The sequence below is a fragment of the Chiloscyllium punctatum genome, chromosome 16 (assembly GCF_047496795.1).
Source record: "Chiloscyllium punctatum isolate Juve2018m chromosome 16, sChiPun1.3, whole genome shotgun sequence".
Classification (NCBI taxonomy): domain Eukaryota; kingdom Metazoa; phylum Chordata; class Chondrichthyes; order Orectolobiformes; family Hemiscylliidae; genus Chiloscyllium; species Chiloscyllium punctatum.
Genome location: NC_092754.1, coordinates 26,661,285 through 26,684,122, shown reverse-complemented (window position 1 = coordinate 26,684,122; position 22,838 = coordinate 26,661,285). Strand labels below are relative to the sequence as shown.

The following is a 22,838-nucleotide window of genomic DNA, read 5'->3' as shown; positions in this document are numbered from 1 at the left end:
CTGGCCCCCTTACCCGCCAGTTTCTTGAGTTGAGGCCACATAGAATGTACAGATCATTAATGCGAATTCACTATAACGCAATTGACAAATTGGGGACACTGTTTATAAAGTGCGAACTTTTCAAGCATGTATTGGTTACAACGCGATTCGAGCTCCGTTAGTTTAAATGGTGCTGCTATTATGCAATTTTCTAATAACACAGGATTGCATGAGAACGAACTACCACATTATAGCAGAACCAACTGTTCAGATTTTCTGGGACTTCACACATCATCACAGATAACATACAGTGATAACAGGTGGACATATCCAGAGACAACATGTGAAGCAGAAAAAAAGATTATAGAATTTTTCCCAGAGCCAACCCCCAATGTTTTCAATGTCTTTTACTGTGCAAGGTCAGGCCATTGTAAAGTGCGAATAAATTTAAAACTTTACACATTTTTCATATATTTACCTGTATCGCTGTTTCCACTTACTTTTGACATACAGCACTTTTGTAGGCAAATCAGATTACACCGGGGCTTCCTTGGCCACCTCAATGCTCAGCTTAGCAGGAATTTGTGGCCAGGCCCTTGGTGGTTTCACCTGTAGTGATTTTAATGCCTATTGTGTGATTTTGTTATATCTAGAGTCATACAGCATGGAAACAGACCCTGCGGTCCAATCAGTCCACGCCAACCATGTTCCCAAATAAAACTAGTCCCACCTGCCTGTACTTGGCCCATATCCCTGCAGAACTTATCCAAATGTCTTTTAAATGTGGTAACTGTACCTGCATCCACCATTACCTTGAGCAGTTTATTCCACACACAAACCACTCTGTGTAGAAAAAAGGTTGCTGATCATATTCTTTTTAAATCTTTTCCTCTCCCCTTACAAACATTCCCCCTGGCTTTGAGCTCCTCCATCTTAGGGAAAAGACCTTTGTCATTTACCGCATCTATGCCTCTCATGATTTTATAAACCTCAATAAGGTCACCCCTCAACCTCCTATGCTCCAGTGGAAAAACCTTGTCTTTCCAATCGATTTTTATATCTCAAACCCTCTATTCCTGGAAACATCCTGGTAAATCTTTTCCAAAATCTCCCCAGTTTAATAATATCCTTCCTATACAGTGCGACCAGAACTGCACACGCGGTATTCCAGAAGAGGCCTCACCAACGTCCTGTACAACCTTAACGTGACGTCCCAACCCCTATACTCCATGGTCTGAGCACAAAAGGCAAGTGTGCTATGTGCCTTCTTAACCACTCTGTCTCCCTGTGGCACAGATTCCAAGAGCTATGTACCTGAACCCCTAGATCTCACTGTTCTGCAACATTACCCAGGGCCCTACCATTAATTGTATGAGTTCGATCCTTGTTTGTATTAACAAAACGCAATACCTCACGTTTATCCAAACTAAACTCTATCTGCCACTGCTCAGCCCATTGACCCAATTGATCAAGATCTCTTTGTAATCTTGGATTACCTTCTTCACTGTCCCCGTTACCACCAATTTTGGAGTCATCTGCAAACTGCTGAACCGTACCTCCTATATTCTCATCTAAATCAATGTATATAAACAACAAAAAAAAAATGGATCTAGTACTGACCACTGGTCATTGGCCTTCAGTTGGAAAAACAACTCTCCACCACCACCCTCCGTCTCTCACCATAGAGACAATTTTGTATCCAGTTAACAAGCTCAACCTGAATCCCGTGTGATCTAACTTCACTAATTATTCTACCATGCAGAATCTTGTCAAAGGCTTTACTAAAGCCCAAGTCAACAATGTCTACTACTCTGCCCTTATCAATCTTTTTAGTTACTTCATTTAAAAAATTAAATCAAGACAATGCCAAAGTGATCATCCCTTTCTTATTTCAAATTTCAATCTACACATTTTTGCTAAATGATTCCTCAGAAATATCTTCTCTAATTACAGAATGATGTTTTCCTTAATCAAAAATGCCACTGCCCCCATCTCTCTTGCCTCTCTTTCTATTAGCAACTAAAGCCCAGATCATTGAGCTCCCAGTCCTGTCATTCCCTCAGCCAAGTTATTATAATAGCTATGACATCACAGTCCTACATTGCCATACACGCCCTGAGATCATCAACTTACCTGAAAGACTCTTGCATTGAAATTAATGCAGTTTAATTCTTCAGAGTTTGTTCTCTGACTTACTCTTGTCTATCTTTTCTAATTAACTTGCTCTTGTTTCAGAATGATCCTCACTTTTCTTTCTATTTTCACCGTTACTTAGGAAGACACCCAATAAAAGTTTACAGGTTCCCAAAACAGAACTAGCAAATCTCCCTGCCAAGATATTGATCCTTTTTCAGTTCAGGTTAAACCCATCCTTTTTGAACAGATCTTTTCTATCCCAGGAGGGATCCCAATGAACCAAGAAACTGAATCCCTACACACTGCACCACCTCTTCAGCCATTGGCCTATCTCCACTATTCTTTTATTCCATTCCTGATTACAACTTGGCACCAGACATAAACCAGAGACTACACTTTTGATGTTCTGTTTTTTAACCTTCTATCTAACTTATGTTCACTCCACAAAACTTTAATTAACCCTTTCCCCAACTATGAGATTCCTACCAATGGGTACAACTTTTGGTTTCTCACTCTCACGTTTAATAATATGCTTCAAACGTTTTGAGACACTCCTAACCCTGGCACCAAGAAAGCAAAACACTATCTTAGATTTACACTCACTGCTGCAGAATCTCGTGTCTGCGCCTGTTACAGGAGAGTCTCCTATTACAATTATTCTATTAAATCCTGACAAACTCGGTTTAACATAAGATTCATTCTTAGTGCCCAAGATCTGACAACAACTTCTATTTTCCTCAGAGAGATTATCTTTCAACGTGCACAAAAGGGAATATCTATTTGCGATAGGAATAGCCGCAGAAGCCTTCTAAGCTATCTTCCTATTTTTCTTGACACTCAAACATCTACCCAACTGATCCTTCTGTCTCTTGGAGACAGTAAGGACTACAGATGATTGAAGCAGAGTCAGTAAACATGGAGCTGGAGAAGCAGTGCAGGTAGGTCAGCATCTGAAAAGGAAGAAAGGCAACGTTTCGGGCTGAAACCCCTCAATAGCCCTGGCGAGGGGCTTTGGCCCGAAACACTGGCTTCCCTGCTCCTCGGGTGTTGTCTGACATGCTGTGCTTCTCCACATTTACTGACCCTTCTGTGTAACCACCTCTCTTTATTCATCACACCCAGTGTCTCTTGTAAGCCCTCAGTAACAATAAGCCTAAAAAGCTATCAATAGCAACTTATATGTAAAAATAAACTACCTTTCCTTACACACAGATTTAATATTAAGTTTGCAAAACACAGAAAAAAATTATAAATATTAAAAAGAAATCAAACACTTAGTTGAACTAATGAAAGAATGATTGCTCAAATAACCCAACATTCAGCTTTCAATCTCCGGATATAAAAACTCTCTACAGAGCTGTCCATGCGTAGGCCTTTCCACAAGCCCCATATATAAACAATCACTCCCCCTTTGCGTATGTTTTCACATACAAAATGTTTTCGTCCAAAAATTGCTTTGCAGATCAAAACACGACAAACACGAACACCATTGAAAAAATACACAGTTGAAAAATAAGTATCTCCTTCTTTCTGATTGTAAAACAAAATCTCTTTTATTCATTTATCATTTAATAAATCCATTTTACATTAAAAGGTCCCGATGAGCTCCTTTGTGGAATTATCCCACAGTTTTTGAAGATGAACGCAAATCTCACAAAGGTAAAAGATGGAATCGCTGATGGAAAACATAAGTTCATGCAAAGAATTTTACTGAGTCCTCATGGCGAATATAATAGCCTCAAAGAGGATGCAAGTATCTTCGTAAATGCTTGTATCCTATCTTACATGTCACAGTTTAAAAAGAGGACAGGGAATACAAAGCTAGCTTTTTTATTCAAATGATCTATGATTTATGAAAACAAACTCAAAAATCAGAAATGAAAGACACCTCGAATAAAATGGGCAAAATAAAGCTAAAATGGAATGGAGATATATGATGCCAAAAAAGCAGAGAAAGTTATGAAATAAAATGTACCAAACACGACTGAACCTGTAATTCTTCTCAAAGATCCAGAGGAACTACAAGTGTGGAATAAGTAAGCAACAAACCTTAAATAATTTAATTCCATTAAACAAGGTTTCAAATAAAGTGTGAAATGAATCAGTTTATTCCATCAAAATAAATTGGTATATATCCAAGTCAGACCCTATCCACAATCTAAATATGCAAATATACTGCAGGTACAAATCAGTTTAGCAAATGTTTTGTACAGTGTGAGTTGTAGCGGTTTAGAATGCAAGTTTCAGAACAAAAGGCACAAACAATTACAACTACATTAAAGAGGCAACAGAACCACACCTAAACAGCTTTGTGACTCTTTCGCAGGACAGTCCGGGGATGATTGATTCACTTGATTTAAGAAAAAGTTTTGTCTTTAGCTTCTGTCTGAATGGAACTGTATTAATAATTAGTTCTGTTTTTTTTTCCTTAAAGGATGCATAAATCATGCAAAATAGCCTCAAGTCATTGTTGCGGTTTGTGATGTGATGTAGAGGCTGATGATGTAAAGTCAAGGCTGGAATGGAGAGTGACGGTTTGGAAACAAAGTAGTCCAGGTGAAGCTTATGGAGAGAACAGAGGCATTCACAGCACTGGGCACATATGTTGCTTCTTTCGATATAAAGCAGGCTGCATTACCAACATTTACCAGCGTACTGGATTGGAGCAAGTATTTATAAGTCCTTAGTTTACATCAGGGATTGGAGCCATTTCACCTCGACCAGAATATAATTTTCTGTCAGAACAACCATCATTCCAGTAAGTTCAACAACACGTCCTAAATCATGAAGGTATTGTATCAATCTGTCCTTCTATCAGCAGTGTCTCTTCATCCCACTCACTGGAATGAAACTGTGACCATTTGGTTGATTTGGTAACACTCACATCGCACTTGTACGTGATTATCCTAATTCTCCAGTTCTGTACTGAGTTAGGCCAAGATTCTACCATTTAGATGAGATGTTCAATGAAGGAATTCCTAGCTGCCAGTGGTTTGTATATGAGTAAAAGATCTCACAACCCTAACCAAAGCTCCAGGTGTCCACATCAATGTTCCTCCTTCAATCAGCACCAGCAAAGCAGATCAACTGCCTCCATTTTACTTGTTCTTTGTGGGTCCTTGATGTGAGCGAATTGGCTGCTGCATTTGCCGATATTACAATAATCACTGCATTTCAAAATCAAGTAACTAGTTATAAAATGTTTTGGCATGTCCTCAGGAACTGATAAGTAAAAGCCTGTATACCCCTGAAATGACAACTTGCATCTATGTAACACCATCGTCTTACAAGGCCCTCACATGATCAATTGTCAAATAAAGTTTGGCATCGAGCCACAAGATATTTTAATTGTGGCTATGCCTTCAGCTGTGATGGGCCTGGATTCCCTTCCTAAATCTTTCCATCTCTCCTCATTTCTTTCCTCCCTTAAGACACTCTTCAAAATCTCTTGGAGCATCTGTACCAATATTGTCTCATGTGGCCCAAAGTTAAATTTTGCTTTAGGACATTCTTGTTCTGCAGTTTGGGATGTTTTATTACACTAATGGTGCTATTATAAATACAAGTTGTTGATCTTAAATGTAGATAAATACACATGTCTGGACGCATGGTGAAAAAAATTTAATTTTCAGTTGGCAACTAAGATGATGCAGTATGCCCCAATGTCAACACCGTGAAGAGGAATTAGGGAGAAACAAAATAGGCAATAACTTCAAGGTGGGGGGAATACATGAAAGAGATGTGGCAGAGAGTTGAATTCTAAATAAAAACCTAAAGAACTGCAGATACTGTAAATCAAAAACAAAAACAGAAATTGCTGGAAAATCTCAGCAGGTCCAGCAGCAGAACAGTTCTGAGGAAGGGTCACTTGACCCGAAACATTAACTGATTTCTCTCCACAGCTGCTGCCAGACCTGCTGCACTTTTCCAGTATTTTTTGTTTTTGTTTTTGTTTTGGAACAAAATAGGCAAGTTCAGGCGAGCATTGGATGTCACAGCTTTGATAAAATAGAAAGAGTGAAAGAGACAAAAAAGTTGATAATAGATGAAGGGTAGAAGTGTGGGGGAGCCAGATGACAAGATTTACAAATGTACCTTTTAGATTACATATTGTTACTGAAAATATAGATCTCTACCAAAATAAACATGAGGACCAGGTTCAGATCACACATTTCATACAGTATTGTTTGGATCTACATTCTTTATTGAGCAACTCTTTTACTTTTGTGATTGATGCACAATAAGAAAGCAAAGTAGCAGTGATATATATTCAAATGATTCGGTCTCCTTTCTGTTGTCATGTTTCCAAGTGGGGCAGAGCTGTGTCGCTTTCTTGCTCGATTTGTAGATGCCAGCCCTGCAAGGCTCAAATAAGGCTTACCTTTGAACAGAAAAGTTCCTACACTATTCAAGCAATTGGCAACATGTTCACAGGCATTTGTGTACAGTTCAAGAACATGTTTAAACTTTTAAATGTCTGCATCTGTCTGTTCTGGATTAAACAGGAGATTCAGGACATTTCCAAATTGGACTCTTTTGGTAGATTTAGTGTAGACCTGCGTCCACACTGCGTCTTAACACAATCTGATTAAACACCTTATTATTAGGGTTGATATATTCTTGAGGAGCTCCATCCTTTCCAGAATTCATGACCATAGCAGTTCTAGTTCTAAGTCTCAAACAGGCCTCATAAGTTTAAGGACGCAGTGGCAAAAGGTTGCATATTTTATGCCATCCAGCCGCAGTAAAAGTTCAGTCAACTGGTGATGTTGCTCACGCATCAAGGAGAACATGAAGGAACAGCACACCAGCCTGGACCTGGATATGCCCAGGACGGTAAAGAGAGACAGCCACTGTTTTCAGGAAAAGCGAAATATCAGTCAACACAGGGTGTATTTTCAATCTTCAGCTGTGTTTGGGGGTTCGGGGGTGGGGTGCAGAAAGGGTCAATCCTGATGCTTTAATCCATTGCTAAAATGGAGATGCTGCACAGCCATGCACAGGCAACTGGTTAGGGTATAACATGCTGCATCTGTAGCAGACACCAAACCAAAAGCATTGATTTGTCCAAGTGAATCGATATTATCATCCTGCGACTTCGTCCCTGCATCACCTATTGCCATGGGAACACCTTGGTGGACTGTATTTCAGGGTGGATATACCACTTCCTGTAGAGGTGAAATTAGAGTGAGCTACAAACAATCATAAACCTGGCAGGTGAGCACAGCTTGTTATCCCTGTTTTCTTTTATCCAAATTAATATGATCATCGCCTCTCCAAACGCCCTTTATTGTCCTTCCAATTGTAAAAAACCCTTTTGCATACTCTCTCTTCCCTGCCTTCACACCACATCAGAAATAAAATGCATTACACCTCTCCTTTATTGTATCTCATACTATTTAATTCCACATCCCCCTCCCATATCCACCGTTCCTCTGAAATCCCCAGGATTTAAAAACCCAACATGAGTGGTCAAACTAAATGTTTTATGATTTACTCGGATTCATATCCAACTGTTTATTCTCTGTTATTATGGTCATGTATGTGAGGCAACCACTTTTATTTAATAGTTTGCTGTCTCTAGCTGTCAAACAGCTCTATCCTCACTAACTAGGATAAGCCAAATATAGACTCACCGACAGATAAACATCCTGGTTATCTGCTAATGCCTGCTTCGCCAGATACCGTTCCCGTTTCATTTTCACTTCGAGGGATTCTGGAATATCCGGTACCATCCAGTCAATAATACGGAGAATAAAAAACACCACATGCTGCAGAACCAAAGAATAGCAGCTCAGTAGCATGAACTAAACCCATCTGTACTTGAAGCAATAGGGTATAGTGGGACTTTGGAGAGAGTAACTGAGAGGTGATAACAGAAGAATAGTATACTCTGGAGGAACACTCAAGCAGAAACTTCAAGCAAAGAGCATCAGAAGAGTATCCCACAGAGAAGGGCTGTAGCTAATGGAGGTTACCAGAATATGATCCATTCATGTGAGATTTTGTTTACACTAGACAATCATAAGTTTTTTTCAAGTTTGCTAGGAACACGCAGATCCATGTAAAGTTGTTGCATTTCAGAGAAGCAACTGATTTCTAATGAGATGCCTGTACCTTGACTATGACATGCATAAAAGGACCCAACATATCCACTGGGCAATAGGACAGGATTAAGATTACTAATCAAAAATAAATGATTCCTTTACAAAGATTCTTGCCACTGCTTTACCTCAAAGGCAATGATGAATCCAAGACGAACAGCCAGCAGCTTCCAGTAGAACAACGTGAGATTTCCATCTGGATCACGGAATGCTTTGTACCTGTCATGAGATAGAAACCATGAGGCACTGCAAGACAGAAACAAGCTGTCCCTTGTGTTTATGCTCTACATTGTCAGTCATCTTAATCCCACTGTTCTAAATCACATTCAATTCTTTGCCTTCATGAGCCCAAAAGACATAGGAACAAAGGAGTCTATTTGGCCTATCAAGTGTGCATCACCATTTAATGAGATTATGACCAATCTGATCATCTTCAAAAATCCGAGGAAGGGTCACCGGACCCAAAACACTACCTTTCATTTCTCTGCACAGATGCTGCCAGACCTGCTGAGCTTTTCCAGCAACTGCTGTTTTTGTTTCTGAAAATCTTCAACTCCACTTTCCTACCTTTTCTTCACAATCATTCATTGCCTTACTGATTAAAAAGGTCTCATATCTCAGCCTTGAATATACTTATTGACCCAGTCTCTCCAGTAAAGAACTGTACAGGTGCACTATCCTCTGGGAGATGAGAAATTTCTTCTCATCTGAGTCTTTAATGTGTACCCCTAATTCTCAGGTTGTGCCTTCAGGTCTCAACTCCCCTGAGTATCATATAGGTATTTTTAATCAACCTGTTCAGTGACGTTAAAACCACTTCTGGAGCAGATAGTTCTTGAACCAGTCCTAAGTCAGAGATAGGGGCACTACCACTGCACCTCACATGTCCTTCTAAGAATCTTATATCTATCAGTAAGGATAGTCACTTTTTGCACTTTTATTATGATCAGTTATTTCTTTTACAAATCACTTTTACAAATCGTATACTTGACAAGCCACCTTTAAGAAGAGAGAGAAGACAAAGACTAGATACCTAAACACAAACTGAAGGCCTTATTTTACTTTAAAGACTAGAAATATTCCTCAATCTTACTCACCAATCAGCTGCTTTCCCTGCCCTTGTATCATTGTGGTTCACACAATCACTCCGCTGCTCCCATTCCTTCAACCACCCAGCTAACTTATTCTTAACGTGGTCTAAGTAGCACATAGCTGATAGTGGAATGCACAATGTTAATAGGTTTCTCCTGCTCTGTCCTGCTAAAACACTGCATCTGAAGTCCATGTCCCAATGTTCCAGACCTTCAGTCATTGAAACCACCTGTTTGCATCTACTCTCTCTCACCCCTTCAAAGATCTTTATTTAATCTCCTTTGCTTGAAAGAAAAAGCTGATTGGAGGCAGATTTCACAGGTAAAGGGACGGTTGGAAAATGGGAAGCCTTCAGAAATATGGTAACAGAAAGTATATTCCTGTCAGGGTGAAAGGGAAGGCTGGTAGCTATAGGGAATGCTGGATGACTAAAGAAATTGAGGGTTTGGTTAAGAAAAAGAAGGAAGTATATGTCAGGCACAGACAGGATAGATCAAGCGAATTCTTCGAAGAACACAAAGGAAGTAGGAGTATACTTAAGAGGGAAATCAGGAGGGCAAAACGGGGACATGAGATAGCTTTGACAAATAGAATTAAGGAGAATCCAAAGGGATTTTACAAATATATTAAGGACAAAAGGGTAACTAGGGAGAGAATATGGCCCCTCAAAGATCAGCAACGTGGCCTTTGTGTGGAGCCACAGAAAATGGGGGGGATACTAAATGAATATTTTGTATCCGTATTTACTGTGGAAAAGGAAATGGAAGATATAGACTGTAGGGAAATAGATGGTGACATCTTGCAAAATGTCCAGATTACAGAGGAGGAAGTGCTGGATGTCTTGAAACGGTTGAAGGAGGATAAATCCCCAGGACCTGATCAGGTGAATCTGAGAACTCTGTGGGAAGCCAGATAAGTGATTGCTTGGTCTCTTGCTGAGATATTTGTATCATCGATAGTCACAGGTGAGGTGCCGGAAGACTGGAGGTTGGCAAACGTGGTGCCACTGTTTAAGAAGGGTGGTAAGGACAAGCCAGGGAACGATAGACCAGTGAGCCTGACCTCAGTGGTGGGCAAGTTGTCGGAGGGAATCCTGAGGGACAGGATGTACATGTATTTGGAAAGGCAAGGACTGATTAGGGATAGTCAACATGGCTTTGTGCGTGGGAAATCATGTCTCACAAACTTGATTGAGTTTTTTGAAGAAGTAACAAAGAAGATTAATGAGCGCAGAGCAGTAGGTGTGATCTATATGGACTTCAGTAAGGCGTTCGACAAGGCTCCCCATGGGAGACTGATTATCAAGGTTAGATCTCGTGGTATACAGGGAGAACTAGCCATTTGGATACAGAACTGGCTCAAGGGTAGGAGATAAAGGGTGGTGGTGGAGAGTGTTTTTCAGACTGGAGGCCTGTGACCAGTGGAGTGCCACAAGGATCGGTGCTGGGCCCTCTTCGTTTTGTCATTTATATAAATGATTTGGATGCGAGCATAAGAGGTACAGTTAGTAAGTTTGCAGATGACACCAAAATTGGAGGTGTAGTGGACAGCGAAGATTACAACAGGATCTAAGACCAGATGGGCCAATGGGCTCAGAAGTGGCAGATGGAGTTTAATTTAGATAAATGCGAGGTGCTGCATTTTGGGAAAGCAAATCTTAACAGGACTTATACACTTAATGGTAAGGTCCTAGGGAGTGTTGCTGAACAAAGAGACCTTGGAGTGCAAGTTCATAGCTCCTTGAAAGTGAAGTCACAGGTAGATAGGATAGTGAAAAGGGCGTTTGGTATGCTTTCCTTTATTGGTCAGAGTATTGAGTACAGGAGTTGGGAGGTCATGTTGCGGCTGTACAGGACATTGGTTAGGCCATTGTTGGAATATCGCGTGCAATTCTGGTCTCCTTCCTATCGGAAAGATGTTGTGAAACTTGAAAGGGTTCAGAAAAGATTTACAAGGATGTTGCCAGGGTTGGAGGATTTGAGCTATAGGGAGAGGTTGAACAGGCTGGGGCTGTTTTCCCTGGAGCGTCGGAGGCTGAGGGGTGACCTTATAGAGGTTTACAAAATTATGAGGGGCATGGCTAGGATAAATAGACAAAGTCTTTTCCCTGAGGTCAGGGAGTCCAGAACTAGAGGGCATAAGTTTAGGGTGAGAGGGGAAAGATAGAAGAGAGACCTAAGGGGGAGCTTTTTCACGCAGAGGATAGTACGGCTATGGAATGAGCTGCCAGATGATGTGGTGAAGGCTGATACAATTGCAACATTTAAGAGGCATTTGGATGGGTATATGAATAGGAAGGGTTTGGAGGGATATGGGCCGGATGCTGGCAGGTGGGACTAGATTGGGTTGGGATATCTGGTCGGCATGGACGGGTTGGACCAAAGGGTCTGTTTCCGTGCTGTACATCTCTTTGACTCTAATCCTTTTATATTACTTCATCCTGGGAAACATCCTAATGAAACTTTGCTATGCTCTCTAGTGCCTTCAATTTCCTTCCTGTTTATGCAGTCTGTAACTGCATACAGTAGTGTACTCCAATACAGGCATACCAAGAATCATCATAACATTTGACTTGTAATCTCAATATTCTCCTTTAATGTTCTTTTCAACTTGAGTTTTTGCTTTAGTAAACCAGAATTCCATTGACCAATCAAATGACAAAAGTCAATTAAACCAGTTTCTTACTGTAGTCTTTCCCCTGAGAACTGCCTCCATGACAGATTTGGATGTAAGGGCTGGTTGAGTACAGCCAGTACCCTGCCTTTTACAGACAACCAAAGGGATATGCTGTTTGATATGATCCACCAAAGTCTATGACGTATGCCGTAAAAGTCTGATATCACAAAACTACTGAAACTGTGTCCACTTGCCACCCTCTTCCCTGGCTTGATTCCAAAGTGCAGATTGCATCACTCCAGCCATGACATCCCCCAACACGTCACTTCCTATCCCCAGATTCCATCCTCGGAGCACTCCTGTTCCTCCCAGTACCACGAAATACAGGATTTACCTCTCATCCAGGAAAATAGTCTGGTGTCTTGGCAGGATTGGGGCATTGGGCAGAGGTCTCACTCTGACCATCTTGGTGTGGCTTCAGTGTAATTCAATCCCTAGTCCCAAAGACATAGGTCATTTAAAACTGTCAAAGCTCATATTATTGGAGTTTGAAAGAAGCCCACCATCGGTCTGATGGGGAACACTTAGGTACCCTACATTAGTCTTACCTGCATGTGGTATGATTACTTTGCACATAGCTATTGGGAGCATATGCTAATGTAAAGTTTATGTATCCATCCAAGTGAACATTGTGTTCATACTGATAGAGCAGGCGGGGCAAGAATTCAGATGTGAATGCAATCAGGAAGGCCTGGAGAGGAAAGCAGAATGGAACTTAGACAGGAATCAATGGAAGAGGAGGATTATGTCACATACACAAGACGGGTTCAAATACAACTACAAACATAAGCTGGGTATGCAGAGTACAGAAACAGTAAAAGATAGATTTTTTTTTCAAATACCTGAATTGCTCCTTCTTAAGTTGGCAATCTTAGAGATATTTTTATAAACAAGAGAGTGTGAATATTACAGCTCAAGACTGACAAATTCCACTAAACAATTTCCTACATTACTAAAATTACTGAAAAAAAAAGCATGCTATTGAAGCTGGTCTTGTACTCATCTGGACAATATTGCAACAATATCTAATTTCAAAACAAAATACAATTTATATTACTCCAGAGAGGCTGGTATCCTATTACCAAGTCATTCTTTATTTGCACTGATCTAATTCCCTCAGAGCCAGCTCTCAGAGTGAACAGGATGTCTGATACTCCTATTCTTATCTGTCAGCCAGGGCTCCCTGATTCAACCAGGCTAACAGCCCCACTCAGGGAACTCATATTCTATGCTGTCCACCTGGCTGGCCTTGTTACAATCACTATATTCCTAAATGCAAATCTCACAACACTGTGCCCAACATTACCCATGATGCTGTTGTTGGATAACACTTACTAAACAAACTCAATTGTGCTAAGAGGTATACTAACAAGATTAGGAAAAATGTAAAATATATTTGTTATAAATAAACTTAAGATCACGCTACAAACTTGTGTTAAGATTGCCAAGTATCAACAATGTCTACAGTTTCACTCATCATGTTCCTCACAGCTTACTTGTTTTGGCAGTGATCCTTGACCTGTGCTGAATTAACTGATCTCATCCAGGGCAATGGAAAAATTGTTACAATTGGTCTGAATGATCCAAGATCATGAAGGAGGCAGAAACTAACTCTGGTCCCTGTTCCTGATTACAATTCATTGGTGGCACTCCAAGTCAGATGATTGTATTTCAAGTTCCCCTTCAGAAACTGGAGCATAAAGTCTAGGCTGACATTCCACTGCAGTGGTAAAAACAATGACTGCAGATGCTGAAAACCAAATACTGGATTAGTGGTGCTGGAAGAGCACAGCAGTTCAGGCAGCATCCAACGAGCAGCGAAATCGACGTTTCGGGCAAAAGCCCTTCATCGATTCCTGATGAAGGGCTTTTGCCCAAAACGTCGATTTCGCTGCTCATTGGATGCTGCCTAAACTGCTGTGCTCTTCCAGCACCACTAATCCAGTATTCCACTGCAGTACTGAGAGAGCGCTGAACTGGCAGAATTGTAATCCTTTGGATGTTAAACTAAGATCCTGCTTGATCTGTCTGATAGACGGGGAAAGATTCCACAGCACTGTTGCATCCTGGCCAATATTTAGTCCATAACCAACATTACTGAAACTGAGTGTCTGATTAATATTTGTGGGAGCTTGCTATTTGCAAAATGGCTACTGCTCTCCTTACATTACAATATTAACTACATTGCAAAAACATTTAGTAGCTGTAAAATCCTATGGGATGCCTAGAGATCATGAAATGCACTGTAACAATGTAATCTTATGTGGGTACACTGTGGGTGGACAGGATTAGTGAAACCCTTGCTAAAACACTCCAAATTCATTTTAAAAATGTCCAACAGCTGGAGGTATTGGGGTCAGTAAACTGCACGCCAGCAACAATCCTTCCTTCAGAAGAGAACAGAAGAAAATTGACAGAGAAAGGATGCAGATAGGGAATCAATGATATACATTGGAATCCCTATATTGATATTAACTGATATAGTTCTTTATACTCACATTAATAATGACAGAGAGCTGAGCCAGTGCTTCAAGGATATTGAACCATACTCCGATGTCCTGAGCACGCTCAGCCACTGGCCTCCGGTATTCACACACAAACTTCTGAGCATCGAGACGAATCTCCACCCAGTTGTTAAGCAAAGCAAAAAGAGGAGCCAGTGGGAAGGCAGCCACAAAGATGGTGATGAAACCAAACTGTAGGACTGGCAAGAGAGGAGGGACAGTATCAGGAACCTCAGAATCCTATTTGTTAATGCAATCTCCGCTATACCTCCCTGATCTACTGTGCATATCATGGAGATGGTGCACTATGCTGATGTGAATACAAATTTTAACACCACCTTTTTATTTAACTATATGTCATTTATACAGCCAATCTGTCATTATCATTATGACAAAGATATTATTGCCTGTTTACAGTGTATCATACACAGTGACATAATATACTTCAGATCAAGATGATCATTCTCACACAAGATGATAATGTCATCTCTGCCCTGTGCATTACTATATACCACCTAATACCAGGAAAAGCCTGCTTAACATCATGTATTGTCACTGGTTATGATATCAATTGATTTGCTAGCATTCAGATTCATTCTGAAAGGGACATATTCATTCTCTTGGAATCTTTTCATGGGCTGTTGGAATATACAGGCAGCAAATTGCAACACGTGGTATAAATGATACAGAATGTGATTCTGGCAAATTGTTTATTGTATGAATTAACACAGAATATTTTATTAGCCCTATTATTGGATATCATTTGCTTTAATGGTCATCATTATTAGTCTGTCATTGAATGCGTTTGGTATTACTGAGCTAAACTAGTGACCATCAGATATGACTGGAAACCACTAACTATTATTGGTTATCATTGTGACTTTAATTACTGAATATCTTTAATACTAGGAGGAACTGAACATCACTATTGAGAGAGATTGCTGTAGCTTTCACAATTTATCAGCCCCACCTCTGGCTATCAATCCCATGTTGTTCTAAAGGTACTCCTCACTAAATTAAAATCATGGTTGTAATACACAAGGTGAATGAACCTGTGCAATTCTATTTCTATTTATTGCTGTATTTATGAATTTCATTACGATACACATGCTCAGAGGTTAAAAATGCTCCATTCACTCACCCATTTCTAGATACTCATCAAAGAGGCCTTCAGATGGAATGAGTTCATTGTCATCCTCCCATCGCTTGGGCTCTTGACAGATCTGAGAACCCCTGACAAAGGCCAGTTTTCGTTTCTGCCTCCAAGCCTTTAGCTTCCTGATAAATGCACCCAACAGCAAGCAGAAAAAGAACCAAATAATTTCAAAAAGAAATTGCGTGAGCACTTAAAGGAAATGAACTCGCAAAGGAATGGGACTGACTGGGGACTGTGGTATAAATTGCTCTATAAAACAAAATTCATCAACTGTGTTGCAGCTTTTAACTGCATGAAAGCTTTTCAGTGCATGATTGTGGGTTACTCAATGCTCCATCACCAACTGCTTTGGATTGGCTACAAAAGCCACTAAGTCAAGAGTGTGTTGCTGGAAAAGCACAGCAGGTCAGGCAGCATCCAAGGAGCAGGAGAATCGACGTTTCAGGCCAGAGGCCTTCATCAGGAATGAGGCTGGGAGCCTCAGGGGTGGAGAGATAAATGGGAGGGGGGTGGGGCTGGGGATAAGGTAGCTGAGAATGCAGTAGGTGGATGGAGGTGGGGTGAAGGTGATAGGTCGGAGAGGAGGGTGGGAAGGACAATTGACAGGTGGGACAGGTGAGCTGGAAGGTTGGAACTGGGGTAAGATCAGGGGAGGGGAAATGAGGAAACTGGTGAAATTCACATTGATGCGCTGGGGTTGAAGGGTCCCGAGGCGGAAGATGAGGTGTTCTTCCTCCAGGCATCAGATGGTGATGGGGTGGTGAGGGAGTGCCAATGGAGGCGGCCCAGGACCTGCATGTCCTCGGCAGAGTGGGAGGGGGAGTTGAGATGTTTTGCCATGGGCCAGTGGGGTTGATTGGTGCTGGTGTCCCGGAGATGTTCTCTAAAACGCTCTGCAAGAAGGCGTCCAGTCTCCCCAGTGTACAGGAGACCGCATCGAGAGCAACAGATACAATAAATGACATTGGTGGAGGTGCAGGTGAAACTTTGATGAATGTGGAAGGGTCCTTTTGAGGTCTTGGATGGAGGTGAGGGGGGAGGTGTGGGCACAAGTCTTGCAATTCCTGCGGTGCCAGGAGGGGAGGGTTGCTTGTTAGGGGGCATGGACCTGACCAGGTAGTCACTGAGGGAACAGTCTTTGCAGAAAGCGGATAGGGGTGGGGCTGGAAATATATCCCTGGTGGTGGGGTCCATTTGTAGGTGGCAGAAATGTCGGCAGATGATGCGATTTATATGAAGGTTGGTGGGGTGGAAGGGGAGGACCAGGGGGTTCTATGCTTGTTATGGTTGGAGGGGTGGGGTTCGAGGATGGAGGTGCGGGATGTGGATCAGATGCATTGGAGGGCATCTTCAACCACTTGGGAAGGGAAATTTTGCTTTTTAAAGAAGGAGCCATCTAGTGTGTTTTGTGGTGGAACTAGTTCTCCTGCGGTGGAGGTGGAGGAATTGGGAATACGGGATGGCATTTTTGCAGGAGGAAGGAGGGAGGAGGGAGGAGGTGTAATCTAGGTAGCTGTGGGAATCGAGGAGTTTGTAAAAAAAAGTCGGTGTTGAGTTGGTCATTGTGGATGGAGATGGAGAGTTCCAGGAAGTGGAGGGAGGTGTTAGAGATAGTCCAGGTGAATTTGAGGTCGGGCTGAAATGTGTTTGTGAAATTGATGAACCGTTTGATTGCCTTGTGGGAGCATGAAGTGGCGCTGATGCAGTCATCAATGTAGCGGAGGAAGAAGGTAGGGAGTGGTGCCAGTGTAACTCCGAGAGATGGACTGTTCGACATAACTGACAAAGAGACAGGCATAGCTGGGGCCCATGCAAGACCCAGCTATGCTTGTATTCCCAATTCCTCCGCCTCCGCCATATCTGCTCCCAGGAGGACCAGTTCCACCACAGAACACACCAGATGGCCTCCTTCTTTAAAGACTGAAATTTCCCTTCCCATGTGGCTGAAGATGCCCTCCAATGCATTTCAACCACATCCTGCACCTCCGCCCTCGAACCCTACCCCTCCAACCGCAACAACGACAGAATGCCCCTGGTCCTCACCTTCCATCCCACCAATCTCCTCATTAATCGTATCACCCTCCATCATTTCCGCTACCTACAAATGGACCCCACCACCAGGGATATATTTCCCTCCCCACCCCTATCCAATTTCTGCAAAGACCGTTCCCTCCGTGACTACCTGGTCAGGTCCAAGGCCCCTAACAACCCACCCTCCCATCCTGGCACCTTCCCCTGCCACCGCAGGAATTGCAAAACCTGTGTCCACACCTCCTCCCTCACCTCCAACCAAAGCCCCAAAGGAGCCTTCCACATCCAAAGTTTCACCTGCTCATCCACCAATGTCATTTATTGTATCCATTGCTCCCGATGCGGTCTCCTCTACGTTGAGGTGACTGGATGCCTTCTCGCAGAGCGCTTTATAGAACATCTCCAGGACACCCACACCAATCAACCCCACCGCCCCGTGGATGAACATTGTAATGCCCCCTCCCACTCACGCCTGGAGGAAGTACGCCTCATCTTCTGCCTCAGGACCCTTCAAACCCAGGGCATCAACGTGGACTTCACCAGTTTGCTCATTTCCCCTCCCCCCACCTTACCCCAGTTCCAAACTTCCAGCTCAGCACCGTCCTCATGACCTGTCCCACCTGTCAATCTTCCTTCCCACCTATCCGCTCCACCCTCCTCTCTGACCTATCACCTCCATCCACCTATTGCATTCTCAGCTACCTTCCCCCTCATCCTACACCCCTCCCATTTATCTCTCCACCCCCGAGGCTCCCAGCCTCATTCCTGATGAAGTGCTCTGGCCCAAAACGTCGATTCTCCTGCTTCTTGGATGCTGCCTAACCTGCTGTACTTTTCCAGCAACACTCTCTCGACTCTGATCTTTAGCATCTGCAGACCTCACTTTCTCCTACAAACAACCCTCAGACAATCATAGCCAGATACTGGCATCCTACTGCATCCAAGGCTAAGATATGTTATTGTAGTTTATCAGCAGTCTCTATGTGTAGGCTGGACAATATTTCTTCCTCAAGATTAAAAAATTCTTCAGAACATGTCCTGACTTGTCTTGATATTAGAAGTACTGTACAGTCTCAGTGCATGTACACTTGGTTGTATAACCCTCAGAGCAGATGCAATTGTTCCATTATTTCCGTTTTTCACATCACCCAAGGATTACCCAAAGATGAAGGCAAATATCCACACGGAATACAGTACTGGTCATTATGTACGTCAATCATGAGTATTTAAGATAAATTAAACATTCTTCAGTCCCCTGGTCCTTCTAAATTTCAGTTTTGTTTTAGCTGCATTTTAAGCCTTTCCTCATCTTTCCATCGACATTCTAATTTTACCTTTTTTCCATGACTAACACTACAGAGATAATTTGACTGCTTAAATGTAGGGTACAGAATCTTCCAATGCCCCTATCAAGTTAGCCCTGGTTTGACACTGGCTATGATAAGGAGCTGGAAAAGTCTACTCACGGGATGGCAAACTCCTCAATATTGCCAATTATCTGTTTCCCCACCATGATTATGAAAAGTTGCTGAGCAAGTTCAATCAGACACCCTCCTGAGCCACACTGAGAGAAACAAAAAGGACACGTCAATTCACAGATATCGCAGTCACCTTTATGATGCGGTATTATAATGGACAGATAGCAGTAAGAGCGAGAGGGGTAAACAGCAGAAGTATAAATAAATATCAAGATCAAAAAACATTTGCATCTGGAAGTTTTGCTACAATTATGCTAAAGAGAGGTTTCTGGGAAAGATACAAATCTCCCTCTCAATGTTCCAGTGAAATTGTCCCCCCTCCACCCCATCAATGTACATTACACTTTGTTTTCTTCAGAATCAGAGATGCACTCATAATCCATAATTACTCTCGACTGTTCTCATCATCAAGGAATCCAATGTGCAATTAGGAATTCAGGCCTATTCTAACCACCTTTACTCTTTCAAACTATTCTCATCCCTGAAATGGAGCAGGAAAAAGATTGAAAACATGGATAGAAAGCAGAAAATGCAGTAAACATAGAAAAGATATGTCTCTTTAATAAAGTCAAGATACCTAAATGTGTCAGGAATGACCACATATCAGGGAGTTAAAAAGAGAACAGTCTCTTCAGTCCAGTAATTCAGAGCATTGACATGGCCCGTCAACTTCATGGAATGAGAAACAGTCAAAAAAAAAGTGGGTTAAAAAAAATTGAGAGGTCCAACAGGGGGAATGTATCACTTTCTCTATAATAATAATCCACACAGTCACTATCTCACAAAAAGGAGAGGGGGGAGCTTGTCCAAAACAAATGGTCTTTTCCAGATGATCTGGTACTTACATCCTCATTTCTCATCCCAAACAGTTTTCCATAGTGTCCTGGGTAACCCACAAACCTGAGCAAAAACAAATGAGAAATTCTTAGAAACATTCCACATTTGACCTCAACTTGCAGTTAAATTTGACATTTGCCAGAGAAGTGATTAAAATCCTCATCCTTTTGTTTCTAGCCAGCATAATTTTTAGCAAGTCTAGTGAACAGAACTTTGCGAAATGTAGAATATAAACAGCAGAGTTTGAAATGAGCTGTAAGGAAGATGGAAGGTGGGAGACTGGTCTGGGGAATATTGAAATAATTGAAATAAAAAACAGACAATGGTGGCACGGCACGGTGGCACAGTGGTTAGCACTGCTGCCTCACAGCGCCAGAGACCCGGGTTCAATTCCCGCCTCAGGCGACTGACTGTGTGGAGTTTGCACGTTCTCCCAGTGTCTGCGTGGGTTTCCTCCGGGTACTCCGGTTTCCTCCCACAGTCCAAAGATGTGCAGGTCAGGTGAACTGGCCATGCTAAATTGCCCGTAGTGTTAGGTAAGGGGTAAATGTAGGGGTATGGGTGCGTTGCGCTTCGGCGGGTCGGTGTGGACTTGTTGGGCCGAAGGGCCTGTTTCCACACTGTAAGTAATCTAATCTAATCTAATCTAATATTTAGGTAAAGCAACATTAGACAGAGATAGCATTTCAGCCTTTCATCAGAAATCTGAAAAGCTAGAGCTGGAAGTCAAGCCAAGTGAAAGGGTGGAAGGCGGGAAGAGGAACCAAAAACAAAGTCGGTGATAGAAGACAGGAGAGATTAAATGATTAAATGAGCGCTAATTATGCAAAGTCAAAGGGATGGCAAATTGTAAAGCTGCTGTGCACCCCTCATTGGGGTGTGGAATCTCCAGCTCCAATGGTACCCAGTCAGCTGTAAGGAGGCCCATCTCTGTTGAAGTAGCAGATACTCCATGCAGTAGGGATCAATCAAGCTGCTGACAAGATGCCAGCAAACCCTTTAAGCACCCAAGGTCCTTAATTATTTAAATTGGCTGCTCACTTTGTGTCAGTCAAACCCACCCCTGGGAAACTTCTTCAGAAGTCAGAATGCATCAGGGAGCTATCTCAAAATAATACCCCTAATTTCCCATCAGCTTGCCTTCAAACCTGCCGTCCAATAGCTGGAAAATCTCTCCATGTCATCTTATACATCCAAAAGCATTATGTAATGTGACTTAAAATTAAAATGTTGAGAACTTAGGTGCTTTTTTTGAATTAGGAAACTAAGGTGAAAGATGACAGAAGTAGTGATTTGGTGAAAGCAAGTTTGGTTCCAAAACTACGTAGGTTATATGAGGAAGTGAGGACTGGGTGAGATAAGGAATTCCACCAATTTTCAGTAGTGGTTTATAGTGAATCAGTATGGAGTAAGACATTATGTGATTAATATTGATTTCAATGCAGTGAGAATGAAGCAAAGACATGTAAGACAGGGTGTATGGGGTGTAGGAGGATCAAAAATTTGATCAAAGCTTCCTTACATCCTAACGTTTTCAGACACTAACAAGTATATTCAAATCTTTATTAGGTATGTCTTTCAATTCTGGGGACATTCTCACTTTCAGTTTGAACATAGAAGCCCTGGAAAAGAGCCGGCAATTATCTTTAACAATCTATGCCATCTCATTTTAACCCTACAATAATTTGCATTTGTATCTCACCTTCCTTTGACAAATGCCACATAGAATGGGGAGGAGTAGAAGTTAACAAACTGGAACACGAACACTTTAAAAGTTAATGCATCTTCAAACTGTGTCTGTGTGCGGTGCATCTCTGCAGAAGACAGAAAAGCAAGTAACAATAAGTAGTCTAGCCACAAGAATAAACACATGTTTTGTAAAAAATGTGTTTGTGGGGTGAGGGCATCACTGGCAAGGCCAGTGTTTATTGCACACCTTTATTTGACCTGGAAAATGTCAAGCACCTTCCTTCTTGTTCTACTGCAGTTATGTGGTGAATGTACTTTGGAATGCCCAGGATTTTGTGACAATGAAGGAACAATGACATATCTCCAATTTAGAATAGTGTGTGACTTGAATGAGAACTTGGAGCTGTTGGTGGTCTATGATTCTGCAAGTGATAAGGTTTGCAAGTTTGAAAGCTGTTGTCAAAGAAGGCTTCACAAGTTGTTGTAGTGCAGACAGTGTTTACTGTACATTGGAGATGAATGGAGTGTAAATTAAGTGTTTTTTTGTTGTTTTGGATGGTGTTGCTGTTCTTAAATGTTGGAACTGCAGACATCCAGTTCAAGAGTATTTCATCATACTCTGGATGGGTGCCTTGTAAATGGTGGAAAAGGCTCTCAAAAGTCAGGAAGTATCTTTCTATCGAACACTCAACTTCTATCTATTCTTGTAGACACAAGTATTTATGTGCTGGTCCTCCTCAATGGGAAACCCCATTATTTAATGGTGGTTTTTCAGTGATCTACTACCATTGAACGTCAAAGGGAGGTGACTTTTTTCCCTCCTGTCAGAGATGGTCATTGTTTGTTACTTGTGTGGCACAAATGTTACTTGTCACTCACGAATCCAAGCCTGAATATTGTCTAGGCCTTGTTGCATATGGTTACAAATTCCAGAATTTATAAGATGGCTAAGTTTTAAAATATCTCTATTAATTAAAGATAAAACAGAATACCCTAAAATCATACTGAATTCTGCCCAGATGAGACCCATGTGAGTTGGTTAATAAGGCATAGAGACCCAGAACAGAAATCGAGGGCCAGTTCCACCCTTCGAGACAAAAGAGAAACAAACTCATGTTTTGAGATCAGTTTCTGCAGAGGAAGACTGTTGCTATTC

At 41.8% G+C, this 22,838-nt stretch overlaps 1 protein-coding gene across 2 annotated transcripts in view; it reads right to left on the bottom strand.

Moving 5' to 3' along the window:
* Positions 1–3,669: 3,669 nt before the first annotated feature.
* ano11 (anoctamin 11) overlaps positions 3,670–22,838 on the bottom strand; it is a 50,651-nt gene continuing 31,482 nt past the window's right edge. For both annotated transcript variants that reach the window (XM_072586549.1, XM_072586548.1), the window contains exons 15-23: positions 21,696–21,807; positions 20,002–20,056; positions 19,145–19,242; positions 15,633–15,769; positions 14,486–14,691; positions 12,536–12,678; positions 8,348–8,438; positions 7,752–7,886; positions 3,670–7,283 (exon numbers count right to left, since the gene is read on the bottom strand). In XM_072586549.1, the coding sequence (XP_072442650.1) occupies positions 7,263–7,283; positions 7,752–7,886; positions 8,348–8,438; positions 12,536–12,678; positions 14,486–14,691; positions 15,633–15,769; positions 19,145–19,242; positions 20,002–20,056; positions 21,696–21,807 (998 nt within the window). In that variant the 3' untranslated portion in view covers positions 3,670–7,262. The remainder of the gene's footprint in view (positions 7,284–7,751; positions 7,887–8,347; positions 8,439–12,535; positions 12,679–14,485; positions 14,692–15,632; positions 15,770–19,144; positions 19,243–20,001; positions 20,057–21,695; positions 21,808–22,838) is intronic.